This window comes from Hyla sarda, chromosome 1 (assembly GCF_029499605.1).
Source record: "Hyla sarda isolate aHylSar1 chromosome 1, aHylSar1.hap1, whole genome shotgun sequence".
Taxonomy (NCBI): Eukaryota; Metazoa; Chordata; class Amphibia; order Anura; family Hylidae; genus Hyla; species Hyla sarda.
In genome coordinates this window covers 329,792,469-329,806,468 of record NC_079189.1, presented here as the reverse complement: position 1 = coordinate 329,806,468, position 14,000 = coordinate 329,792,469, and the positions used below count along the sequence as shown (strand labels likewise).

Here is a 14,000-nt window from a genome sequence, read left to right as displayed (position 1 = left end):
TGATTTTGTCATGGAACCAGTGGTAAAGCCATTTCTCTAAAGTGTCCTAAGAACCATTTTTTAATACAACAATGCCAGGCCTGCGTATCGCTTGTGCTACTGTGAGGAGCCTGCATGGCCTAAATGTGCTACCATGGCCTACAGCATCCCCAGACTTGTCTCCCCTAGAGCATATCTTGAACAGCATTGGTCGGCAATGGCAAAGGGAGCTGCCAGCAGCGAATCTTACTAATGTGTGCTTTCTGCATGGCAAAATATTCCTGAGACACCCATTAATAACCTCATCAATAGCATACCAAGGGATGTAAATGTGTGTATTTCTGTGTGTGCCACTGAATAATCTAGATGTTTTAAATATTATTTCCATTTTTTATAATTTGCATAAAAACATTAACATGTCTATAAATCCTGTGATTTCCATAATTTCATAACTTTTCCATCTTGGTGTTACAGTTTTAATGTTGCGGAGTGCTTAAACAAAATATTGAGCCCCTGGATGGCCTTTATTGAATTCCCGGATTATAGATTATTTGTTTGTTTTTGTTTCTGCACCACTCTTTCTCCAATCCTGAGAGTGGTTGTAGGGCTGCTAGGCTCAAACTTGTCTGTATCATTTCACCTTAATTGGTTGTCACTTGGTATTCTGAGCACCTAGGTTATGATTGGTCTGGTTTCTATAAGTTGACTTAGTTCTTCCTCCAGCTTTACACCTTCATATCTAGATTGACTTAACATACTACTATACTGATTAGAGACTGTGGAAATAAGAAAAAAGAAGACCGTTACCGATGCCCCATGTATTACCCAAGGATTTTCGAGCAAAGGGTCTGGTTGGTGACCCACGCAACATATGGATGGCCGCTCACCTTGGATAGGAATAAAGCAAGCCTCTCACCCCAGTAATAATGGGGTGCCAAAAACAGAGTTGCTGCTCAGCCTTGTGGGTCACACGAAAAAGCCGGCTGTTGTCCTGGATAGAAGATATGAGGAAACTGGAAACAAGACCGCTGTAGAATGACGCTGCAAACTCCCAGAGTAAGGATCAGATTAAACCAAAGTAATGGTACAAAGGATGTCGGCAGAACAATTTATTAGAACAAGAAAATAAAATTTAAAAAAAACAAGGTGATGACACATTTTGGGATGATCCCTACCTTCCCCAGATCAGAATACAGTAAAATGCACAGTAGTACACATAAATAGTGAGAAAATGGCGCCAAATACAAAAAGGGGCATGGCTAAAGTGACATCATACATTCAGATTCTCTCGTATAAGAATACAGTAATTAACATGCCATATTAGTAAAATACATGAGTACATAAACAAAGTATATAACAGCAGTAGAAAAGTACATAATAAATACATAAAGACGGTACATTCCATAGGAATTGGTAGTAGGTTTGGCGCAGGACCGGAAGCACCCACCGGCGCGTACATGCAGCAGGGAAGACCATCGGCGCCTCCAAGCGCTAAGTTGCCAGGGACACGTTGCTATGCTCAGAAGGTCATGTGATTTTGCACTGGCCAATAGCGAGACCATGACTGGCACAATGTAAATAGTGAGCTCCGTGTCAGTGGTTCAGTGTGGCGCTGACAGCCGCTCGCTGGGACGTGATAGATCTCGCTGTTACATATATAAAGGCGGGTGTATTATTCATAGAAGGGCACATAGCAGGATGTAAGTATAGAATATTAACTAGCCCAAAAAGGAACTGTAATTTACACAAAAACACAAGCATATATCTTAGATAAGTAGGGGTGCACAGGAGGGGCCATTAAAAGAGAGATATGATCAGAATACACTATGTATTATGCAAGATAGATAACAACATAAAGAATGTGTATTTATAGGGGTCAGTAGTAACTAAGAGGTAATATACAAAAATATAGTAATAAATAACTAATAGATAGGTGAAGGGAATAACTAGGAGCGGCATCACTAAGACATGTCTATTAAAATTAGGAGATACTCCTATGGGCAGACTAACTGAAAAAAAAAATCAATAAATTACGTAGGATAATGTAAAAAAAGAAACTGGGTCAGACATTCTTACTAAAAGACAGTTAAGGATGTTACATGATAAATAGTGTTGCTCACGAATATTCGCAGCGAATATCGTATATTCGCAAATTCGCGAATATTACGAATTTTGTGGTAAAAATTTGCTTTTTTTCAAACTGTTTTAAAAACTGAGCACATTGTAGGGATCTCCTTCGACTGATAAATGCAATGCTTGTATCATTAAAGACCCAGGGATGAGACTGTGTGGCGAAAGGTTTATGCATGCGAATATTCGCATTGCGAATATTCACAATACGAATATTCGCCATGCGAATATTCTTTGAAATTCCACCCTATTTATGCCTGTGAGACAATGAGAGTTCTGCAAGCACAGTTGTCAGAGCTTAGCAACATCCCTAGCAACCAATAGAAACTTGCTGGCACGACCAGTATATAACATCGCTCCCCACCAGCATTCCTTTGCAGATTCACATGGTGGTTTAGAGAGGAGAGTGTTTCTGTGCTTTTGCTTGCGTCCTTTTTTAAAAGCAGAAGAGAACCCAATTGTTTGTTTGTTTTTTAAACCAGTGTGCCTCCAGCTGTTGCAAAACTACAACTCCCAGCAGGCATGGTCTGTCAGTGCATGCTGGGAGTTGTAATTTTGCAACAGCTGGAGAGACACTGTTTGGGAAACACTGCTATCTGATCTTATATCATAACTTTTAAACTAGTTTAAAATGCAGTTAAATATAATGAAATAACAGTGGTGACATTACTTACACAAATCAGCAGTTTTTCCTCACTTGGTGAAAAGTTACTCCCCACCTTCTTCGCTTCGCAGGGCAGCAGAAAATCGTGATGCGAAAAACATCCTGCATGATGTCATAGCGAGCGAAATTTCGCAATGAAAAAAAAACCTCACAAATATCACGAATATTCGAATTTCACGAATATTCGAAGAATATTCGTCCTCATATTCGAGAAATATCGCAAATTCGAATATGGCATATGCCGCTCATCACTAATGATAAATTCATAAAAAATGTAAAACAGGTTTTAACATAGATAGTTGTTATACTACTAATGGCAGTTCAGCCAGTACGGATAATAATAACTGAAACTAAAGCAGAATCTCACAGTGAGCACTCAATAAGTTTGTTTAAACCCTACAGAACCAGTGTTTCTAGCTTATAGATGCAATAGTTCTCTCATTGACGGAGAGCATTGACTCTTTGGGGGTTCTCTTTTGGTATACTTTAAATTGGGGTTGGAGTGATACAGTTGATGTCATGATTGTGGTGCTGGGTAAGATGCCTCGAGACACTATGAAGTATTAAACCGTTGGTGGTATTGTTCCTATGTTTGTTGAAACTCTCACGCAGGCATCTGATGGTCCTACCAACATATTGGACCCCACAAACACAATCAAACAAATAAACCACATATTGTGAGGAACAGTTATGGAGGGTTTTAATATGAAAAATTTCTCCCAAACTCTTGGAAGAAGGTGTTTTGGAATGGTGATTAATATTAGAGCAGCACTTGCACCGAACATGGCCACATTTGAATGCACCAGATACTGATAAAAAAAAATGCCAGTTAAGGGAGTGTTAGTTCTGAGTCTACTGGTAGCTATAATATTGCGGAGAGTTCTCCCCCTCCGGAAGGTAACCCCCGGTTTGGCGGGGAGAATGTCTAGCAAAAAAGGGTCCCTCAGTAGTATTGGCCAGTGTTTATGCAGAATCTCTTTAATGTGTTTGTGTTGACGGGTATACGTGGTAATAAAATTAGTGGTCCACTCTTGGTTGGTAATGTTAGTGCTTTTCCTAACCAGACACTCATCTTGGGACAGGGCACTAGCTCTCTTGAGGGAGGACTCCACAATGGCCCTAGGATATTTTTTAGCCTTAAAATGAGTTATTAAAAAATTTGTTTGAACTTTAAAATAAAATCATCGGAGGTACAGTTTTGTTTGATTCCCTTAAACTGTCCATATGGGACGTTTGTCAGCCATTTTTTATAATGAGAGCTTGTGAAGTCGAGATAGCTAGTGCTATAGACTTTTTTGAAAAATGTCTTAGTGTTCAATTTTCCTTTGTGGAAGACCACTACATCAAGGAACTCAGTGTCGTCCTTATACACATTTTGTGTGAATTGGAGACCCCATGAATTATTATTAAGAGAAGATAAAAATTCACACGAAGAGGTTAGCAAAACTCACTCCTACCCGAGATTCCATTGCGGTGCCTGTATGCTGCACATAAATATTATTTTGAAACTGGAAATAGTTATGGGTTAAAATGTATTGTAGACCTTTTAGGATAAAATCACATTGGACATGGGGTAAAACAGGATAATTTCTTAAAAAGTGTGGTACAGCATTAATCCCCAAATCATGGTCAATCACAGTGTAAAGTGACGTAATGTCCATGGTTACTAAAACATATTCATCTTTCCAATCCACATTTAAAATAGATTATATAAAATCAGTGGTGTCTTTTAGCTAAGATCTCAGAGTTAATCCCAGAGACTATGGGGCATCCAGGAGGGTTAGTGCTGTTTTTGTGTACCTTTGGCAAGTAGTAGAATATGGGAAGGGTTGGTTAGTTAATGAGTATAAAATCTTTTTCAGATTTATTAATTTATGCCTAGTTGGAAACCTTCTGTTACTAGGTCTTTTAGTTCCTGTGCATATTTCCTGGTCAGGTCAGATGGTAGGGTATTGTAATATTTGGTGTATGAAAGAAGCCTATTTGCTTCTGTGATGTAGTCGTCTATATTCAGAATGACCACACCTCCACCCTTATCCGCTGGTCGGATGACTATGTCTCTGTTGTTTGCTCAGTTCAGATTTTAAATATATGCCTAGACATGTTTCAGGGTGCTAAAAATGACCCCTTCCTCAGTAGGCAAATGATGAGGAAGGGGTCATTTTTAGCACCCTGAAACGTGTCTAGGCATATATTTAAAATCTGAACTGAGCGATACAATACAATACTGCCGATTATACCACAGCCGACATAAAAGAATAGAAGGAGGCTGCCCATTGCACCTGCTTTCCAAATCAGCTGTCCTCCTCACCAGGTGCACTTCCAGTCTGTCCGCTCTCACCACGAGTATCCTGCTATAAGATCTACAGCAAAGGTCCAACACGGGCACACTGCTAGCACGGACCCCACACAGAGGAATCTCATGCCAGAGCTCCGAGGCTCGTGATGATCTCTTTATACAACAACCGCCGGTGATTTTCCAGCAACTGCGGGATCTGTCAACGCTGGCCCGTTGCAGTAAGGGACCAACGGCTCTGGACACGGTGAGAAAACCATATATTTGTGCAAAGACTATGGGCAGAATATCTTAATCTCCACAGAGACTTAAATATATTTAACATTCAATTGCCGGATTAACAGTTTCCTCCAGATTATCGGCATTTTGTACCAAACACTATTGCTGACTTTCATATTATCGGCAGTACTACATCTATTTTCCTATTTTTTGCCATTAGGGCCCAATGGCACAAGAATTGTAATTTATTTCATTTGCTCTAATAATATGTTATATTTCACGCTCATTTTAGGTAAATTTAAATTTTAATAGATATTCCATATTTTTTCAAACCAAATGTTGAAGTTTAGACAGAGCAAAAATACAGGCATCTATTTTATCTGAGACATATTCCACAACAGAATCCCTCTTTTCAGACAACAGACGTCACAGGAAGAACAAATGTTAAGTGCATTTATTACCCATTCACTACCGAAGATGGAGTCCTCTTTGAAAGAGGCAATAGGTATCAATCTTAGATCTCTTGGGATAATTTTTTCAGTCAGATACACTTTTAAGAAAGAACTGTGAAGTTGGTAATGTTTTTCTTCTGTAATTTCTCCACTAGTTAAAAAAAAAATTTCATCTGCTCAAATTCATTGATTGTGACAGTACCTGGTGAGCCACATGGGTGTTTTTTGTTCCCTGGCACGTTATAGCAAATGGTGGATCAGAGACTGTGGAAATAAGAAAAAAGAAGACCGATAGTGGCGCCTCGTGTATTACCCTAGGATTATCGAGAAACGGGTCTGGTTGGTGACCCACGAAACATATGGGTGGCCGCTCACCTTGGATAGGAATAATGCAATCAAATGCAAGCCTCTCACCTCAGTAATAATGGGGTACTAAAAACGGAGTTGCTGCTCAGCCTTGTGGGTCGCAGGAACAAGCCGGCTGTTGTCCTGGAAATAAGATATGAGGAAACTGGAAGCAAGACCCCTGTAGAATGGGGCTACAAACTCCCAGAGTAAGGATCAGAGTAGACCAAAGTAATGGTACAAAGGTTGTCAGCAGAACAGTTTATTAGAACAAGAAAAAAGAAAAGAAAAAAAGATGATGACACGTTTCGGGAGGAACCCTCCCTTCCTCAGATCAGAATACAGTATAATGAACAGTAGTTCACATAAATAGTATACTAACCCGCCCGGATGCCCCATAGTCTCCGGGATTAACTCTGTATCGTCCAATCTGTCTCATTATCTAGACCTTTTACTGCATAAATATGTTTTTAACCTGAGATCTTACCTGAAAGACACCACTGATTTTATACAATCTATTTTAAATGTGGATTGGAAGGATGAATATGTTTTAGTAACCATGGACATTACATTACTTTACACTGTGATTGACCACGATTTGGGGATTAATGCTGTAATGGATAAGAAATTATCCTGTTTTACCCCATGTCCAATGTGATTTTATCCTTAAAGGTCTACGATATACTTTAACCCATAACTATTTCCAGTTCCAAACTAATATTTATGCGCAGCATACAAGGACCGCAATGGAGTCTCGGGTAGCACCCAGTTTTGCTAACCTCTTTGTGGGCCTGTTTGAAGAGTCTGTCATTTACCCTCCACAATTTCTTCCAACATTGTATATATATATCAAGCGTTTTAGTGATGATATAATTTTTATCTGGAAGGGTTTTATGGTTTTACTGGATGAATTATCTTCTCCCACATGGCGTCTCCAATTCACACAAAATGTGTATGAGGACTGAGTTCCTTCATGTAGTGGTCTTCCATAATGGCCTAGGTAAACTGAACACTAAGACATTTTTCAAAAAAGTCGATAGCAATAGCTATCTCGACTTCACAAGCTCTCATTATAAAACATGGCTGGCAAACATCCCATATGGACAGTTTAAGCGAATCAGACAAAACTGTACCTCCGACAGTGATTTTAAAGTTCAAAGTAATTTTTTAATAACTCGTTTTAAGGTAAAAAAAATATCCTAGGGTCATTGTGGAGTTCTCCCTCAAGAGAGCTAGTGCCCTGTCCGAAGATGAGTTTCTGGTTAAAGGGGTTCTCCCTTGTTTATAATGTTTTTTGTTATTATGTTTTTGTGTATAAGTATGTGTTTTTTTATGTGTGTTGTGATTATGTATATGTTTTTTTCTTACCTTTTGGGAAGATCCGGAAGCTGGTCTCTTTTTCTTCCAGTGGCTTGCTGTGTACCTCGGCCTCCGCCATGTTGTGTTCGGTATGAGGGATGTCGGGGGTGTGTTCTTGCTTCTGTCCTTCCTATCTTCTGATGTCCGAGACGAATATTTTCTTCCTGTTTCTTCCGTGTCTCAGCGACGAATCTGCGGCCTCTTCCGGCGCATGCTCAGGTAGTTTTTTTTTTGTATACAATAAAGTTTTTTTGGTCTAATTGACAAACTGCCTGCGCTTGCGCAAAGCTACGCTATTAGCGTAGACCTAACGTACGCTACGCTGTTAGCGTAGCACTTGCGTACTGGCGCATGCGCAGACAGTTTGTCAATTAGACAAAAAAAACTTTATTGGTAAACAAAACAAACAAACTACCTGCGCATGCGCCGGAAGAGGCCGGAAGAAGTTACCAACAAAGAGTGGACCACTAATTTTATTACCACATATACCCGTGAACACAAACACATTAAAGAGATTCTGCATAAACACTGGCCAATACTACTGAGGGACCCTTTTTTGCAAGATACTCTCCCCACCAAACTTGGGGTTACCTTCAGGAGGGGGAGAACTCTCTGCAATATTATAGCTCCAAGTAGACTCAGAACTAACACTCCCTCAACTTGCACTTTTTTTAATCAATATCTGGTGCATTCAAATGTGGCCATGTTTGTTGCAAGTGCTCCTCTATTATTAATCACCATGCCAAAACATCTTCTTCCAAGAGTTCAGGAGAAATTTTTCATATTAAAACCCTTCTTAACTGTTCCTCACAATATGTGGTTTATTTGTTTGATTGAGTTTGTGGGGTCCAATATGTTGGTAGGACCATCAGATGCCTGCGTGAGAGGGTCAACAAACATAGGAATAATACCAACAACGGTTTCCTACTCCATAGTGTCTCGAGGCATCTTACCCAGCACCACAATCATGACTTCAACTGTATCACCCTGACCCCAATCGAGAGTATACCAAAAGAGAACCCCCAAAAAGTCAATGCTTTCCGTAAACAAGAGCACTATTGGATCTATAAGCTACAAACACTGCTTCTGTCGGGTTTAAAGGAACATATTGAGTGCTCCCTGTGAGGTTCTGCTTTGGTTTCAGTTATTAACTGTACTGGCTGAACTGCCATTAGTAGCATCACAACTATCTATGTTAAAACTTATTATCAATTTTTATGAATTTATAATGTAACATCCTGAACTTTCTTTTAGTAAGAATGTCTGACCCAGTTTTTTGACATTATCCTATGTAATTTATTGATTGTTTTTTCAGTTAGTCTGCCCATAGGAGTATCTCCTCATTTTAATAGAGATGTTTTAGTGATGCCGCTCCTATTTATTCCCTTCACCTATTAGTTATTTATTTATATATTTTATTATATTACCTCTTAGTTACTACTGACCCCTATAAATACACATTCTTTATGTTGTTATCTATCCTGCATAATACATAGTGTACTCTGTCCATATCTCTCTTTTAATGGCCCCTCCTGTGCACCCCTACTTATCTAAGATATATGCTCATGTTTTTGTGCACATTACAGTTCCGTTTTGGGCTATTTAATATCCTATACTTACATGCTGCTATGTGCCCTTCTATGAATAATACACCCGCCTTTATATCTGTAACAGAGAGATCTATCACGATCTGTTAGCGTCGCACTGAACCACTGACACGGAGCTCACTGTTTACATTGTGCCGTCATGATCTCGCGCTATTGGCCAGCGCAAAATAACATGACCTCGTGCGCATAGCAACGCGTCCCTGGCAACTTAGCGCCGGGACGCGTTGATGGTCTCCCCTACTGCATATACGAGCCGGTGGGTGCTTCCGGTCCTGCGCCAAACCTGTTATATACTTTGTTTATGTACTCATGTATTTTACTAATATGGCATGTTAATTACTGTATTCTGATATGTGTCTGTTGAATGTATGACGTCACTTTAGCCATGCCCCCTTCTTGTATTTGGCCCCATTTTCACACTATTAATGTGTACTACTGTGCATTATACTGTATTCTGATCTGAGGATGGGAGGGATCACCTTTTTTTCTTTTTCTTGTTCTAATAAACGGTTCTGCTGACAACCTTTGTACCATTACTTTTGTCTACTCTGATCCTTACTCTGGGAGTTTGCAGCGCCATTGTACAGGGGTCTTGTTTTCAGTTTCCTCATATCTACTATAGTGATTACACTCAGTGATTGTGTAAGTTACCTCATTACAAACTGTTCTTTGGGTGGGTTTGTCCAAAAAAAAAAAAAAATGGCTCCCTGACAATCTTCAGCTTTTTTTGTGGCTGGTAGGGATGGTAAGGAAGCCAAAAACAGTTGAGTTGGCATAGCACACGGAGCTACAATGGTTATGTAACTCCGGGAATTATATAAACAGCATAGTTCAAAGGGCTACGCGGTTTACACATCTCTCATTAACGTCAGTGGGAATTACACAAAGTGCGTAAAATAAATACTTTTTTTTTTTGGCTTCCCAGCCATTTCTGGTGGTAGCAAAGAGGCTGGAGATGGCCAGAGAGCAACCTTTCTTGTTCATGGGCAAACCCATTTAAAGGAGTTATGCGCTGCCCTGCCTTTCGGAGCTCCGCTCGCAGCGTCCGGAAGTTCATTACTCCGAATGCTGTGGGCTTCTGTGTTCGCGGCCGCTGGGCGTGATGTCACGCCCGCCCTCTCAACGAAAGTCTATGGGAAGGGGGCGCGACCGCTGTCACGCCCCCTTCCCATAGACTTTGGTAGAGGGGGCAGGCGTGACGTCATGAGGGGCCGGGCATGATGTCACGCCCGGTGGCCACGAACATGGAAGCCCGCACACAGCGTTCGGAGTAATGAACTGCCGGACGCTGCGAGCGGAGCTCCGAAAGGCAGGGCAGCGCACAACCCCTTTAATTGTCGCCCTAGATATCTCCCATGGCCCTGCTGCATCAGGAATACTTTGATTTTTGATGTAACCATGGGTCACGTCTCCACTCATTTTTCTTTGTCTGCCTCCCATGTACTTGGAACGGGGACAACAAAAAGAGAATTTATACTGAACCTTTTCCCCTGAAACAATATATATTAGTCTTCTTAGCTCCTCAGGCTCTATAACATGGTGCTGTCAGATCAGCCTGCATATCTAAAGTAATGAGTTCCTTTTAAGTGAATACTTTTACTAATAGGCAAGCTTACAGACTGGTCATCCAATCTTTAAAGAATAGCTTAGCGATGGTAAACAATAACAAAAAAATAAAATGGCACAAAATATTGAGAATTTGCATAGCTAAATAATAATAATAACAAAAAAGACAGATCTTTTTTAAGATGTAGTGGTAAACATCAGTAACCTGATTTTTCTATTTCCTAGTTCAGAAAAGGTCTTCAAAAACTCTTCTGCTTCAGGTGCTGGACAATTCAAACAAAAGGAAGAAAGAAGCGTGTTGGAGCCAAAGTGAAAATATTTAATGCTTGTAATAGACCAAAGAGAGTGATTTTCAGCTCATCCTCTGTGAGCTTCATAGAAACAACCAATGAAACGGACACCCAGCAGTCAGTTGAGAAGACAAAAGACATTTATGGTACTAATGTTAAAATTATTTACGTAAAACCTCTACAAGTTCCAGATGTCCTCAAATAAAAAAAAAATAATTATTGTATTAATGTATGAGCTAATCTACAGATAATGCTTCTGCTTCCATGGAAATTAGAAGATTTTTTGTATTTATTTAGTGACTTATTAACTGGTGTTACTTGTAAAAAGGAACAAAAATTTTAAAAAATGTTAAGAGGTGAGAAGCGCATATACTCGACATTGCGCAGAAATTAGCAACTTAAATTGAACCAGAGATAAAAATGGTTATGACCACAATGTTTTTTTTTCTTCATTCATCTGCTTTAAAAAATAAATTCCCAGTGTTCAGAAAGAGGGAAAAACTTATCTTGTTCAGTAGACATACCTAAAGTTCTGAGCAGTTAAACCTATCATATAGCTTGAACGATGTATTAGTACATGAGGAAATTAATTCAGAGTTTTGGTGCTCAGTTTTATTGATCACCTCATCTACTGTGCAATAATATCAAGTGCATCCTGTAGGTAGTAAGTTTCAATGTTTCAGTTAACACGTCTGAGTTCTTACATGTCACCTTTATAAATGGGCATTTGAGCCTCATTAACATATTAAAAAGGCTTGCATCTACATACTGGAAAAGTACACTGCTCAAAAAAAATAAAGGGAACACATAAAGATAACACATACTAGATCTGAATGCATGAACTAATCGGATGAAATACTTTCATCTTTGCATAGTTGAATGTGCTGACAACAAAATCACACAAAAATTATCAATGGAAATCAAATTTATCAACCCATGGAGGTCTGAATATGGAGTCACACTCAAAATCAAAGTGGAAAACCACACTACAGGCTAATCCAACTTTGATGTAATGTCCTTAAAACAAGTCAAAATGAGGCTCAGTAGTGTGTGTGGCCTCCATGTGCCGGTATGACCTCCCTACAATGCCTGGGCATGCTCCTGATGAGGTGGAGGATGGTCTCCTGAGGGATGTCCTCCCAGACCTAGACTAAAGCATCTGCCAACTCCTGGACAGTCTGTGGTGAAACATGGCATTGGTGGATGGAGCGAGACATGATGTCCCAGATGTGCTCAATCGGATTCAGGTCTGGAGAGCGGGCGGGCCAGTGCATAGCATCAATGCCTTCCTCTTGAAGGAACTGCTGACACACTCCAGCCACATGAGGTCTAGCATTGTCTCGAGGAACCAAGGGCCAACTGCACCAGCATATGGTCTCACTAGGGGTCTGAGGATCTTATCTCGGTACCTAATGGCAGTCAGGCAACCTCTGGCCAGCAAATGTAGGGCTGTGCGGCCTCCCAAAGAAATGCATCCCTGGCAGTAGAACGTTCTCCACGGCATCTCAAGACTTTGTTGCGTCTGTCATATGTGCTCAGTGTGAACCTGCTTTCATCTGTGAAGAGCACAGGGTGCCAGTGGGGAATTTGCCAATCTTGGTGTTCTCTGGCAAATGCTTAACATCCAGCATGGTGTTGGGCTGTAAGCACAACCCCCACCTGTGGACATCAGGCCCTCATACCACCCTCATGGGGTCTGTTTCTGACCGTTTGAGTGGACACATGCACATTTGCGGCCTGCTGGAGGTCATTTTGCAGGGCTCTGGCAGTGCTCCTCCTTGCAAAGGCAGAGGTAGTGGTCCTGATGCTGGGTTGTTGCCCTCCACATCTCTTGATGTACTGGCCTGTCTCCTGACAGCGCCTCCATGCTCTAGTCACTACGCTGACAGACACAGAAAACCTTCTTGCCCCAGCTCGCTTTGATGTGCCATCTTGGATGAGCTGCACTATCTGAGCCATTTGTTTGGTTTGTAGTCTCTGTCTCATGCTACCACTAGAGTGAAAGCACTGCCAACATTCAAAAGTGACCAAAACATCAGCCAGGAAGCATAGAAACTGAGAAGTGGTTACCACCTGCAGAACCACTCCTTTATTGGAGGAGTCTTGCTAATTGCCTATAATTCCCACCTGTTGTCTGTTCCATTTACACAACAGCATGTGAAATTGATTGTCAATCAGTGTTGCTTCCTGAGTGGACAGTGTGATTTCATAGAAGTGTGATTGACTTGGAGATACATTGTATTGTTTGTGTTCCCTTTATTTTTTTTTTAAGCAGTGTACAATTAAGATTAAAAAAAGGTATGCCTTAAATTGGAGATTTTCCTAGTCTTGATGACGGAAAATATGGATTTTATTAAAGACAGGAGGCAAATATTATGCATTTCTTTCTTTTAATTTAGCCCACAGCAGCAAGGGTTAACATACAGAAAAGTGAAGAAAACTTTTTAGCGTAACCAAACTTCAGGTGTATGGTAGTCCATATCATCCAATCAGCATAGAGTACAGGTGATAAGGTCCATGAACACCAACTGTTATTCCTCTTTCTTGTTGCGAGGAGTATAGGAGAAAAACCACACAGTAAATTCGAAGTAGAACTGGAGTTTGGAGATCAAACAGGAAAACATCGGAACAAAGACTTGACCACGAAGCGAATCAGTATTCTCTCCTCTAGGCTGAAACAAATAAGAAAACGACAAATAAAGGTAAATAGGGGGGGGGGGGATCAAAGGGAGGGATAATATTCGCCTCCTGTCTTTAATAAAATCCATATTTTCCGTCATCAAGACTAGGAAAATCTCCAATTTTATTGAAAGACGGAGGCTCATATTATGCATGTTTAAAGCTAAACTATAAATCATATCATTAACCCCTTAAGGACCGGAGGTTTTTCCGTTTTTGCATTTTCGTTTTTTGCTCCTTGCCTTTAAAAAATCATAACTCTTTCAAATTTACACCTAAAAATCCATATGATGGCTTATTTTTTGCATCACCAATTCTACTTTGTAATGACGTCAGTCACTTTGCCCAAAAATCTATGGTGAAGCGGGAAAAAAATCATTGTGCGACAAAATTGAAAAAAAACCGCTGTTTTGT

General features: G+C 40.3%; 1 protein-coding gene across 1 annotated transcript in view; it reads left to right on the top strand.

Annotated features, from left to right (window-relative positions):
- Positions 1 to 13,132, top strand: part of OPN3 (opsin 3) — a 31,260-nt gene extending 18,128 nt beyond the window's left edge. Inside the window, exon 4 of the mRNA XM_056563842.1 lies at positions 10,843 to 13,132. Within this exon, the coding sequence (XP_056419817.1) occupies positions 10,843 to 11,112 (270 nt within the window). The 3' untranslated portion in view covers positions 11,113 to 13,132. The remainder of the gene's footprint in view (positions 1 to 10,842) is intronic.
- The last annotated feature ends 868 nt before the right edge of the window (positions 13,133 to 14,000 follow it).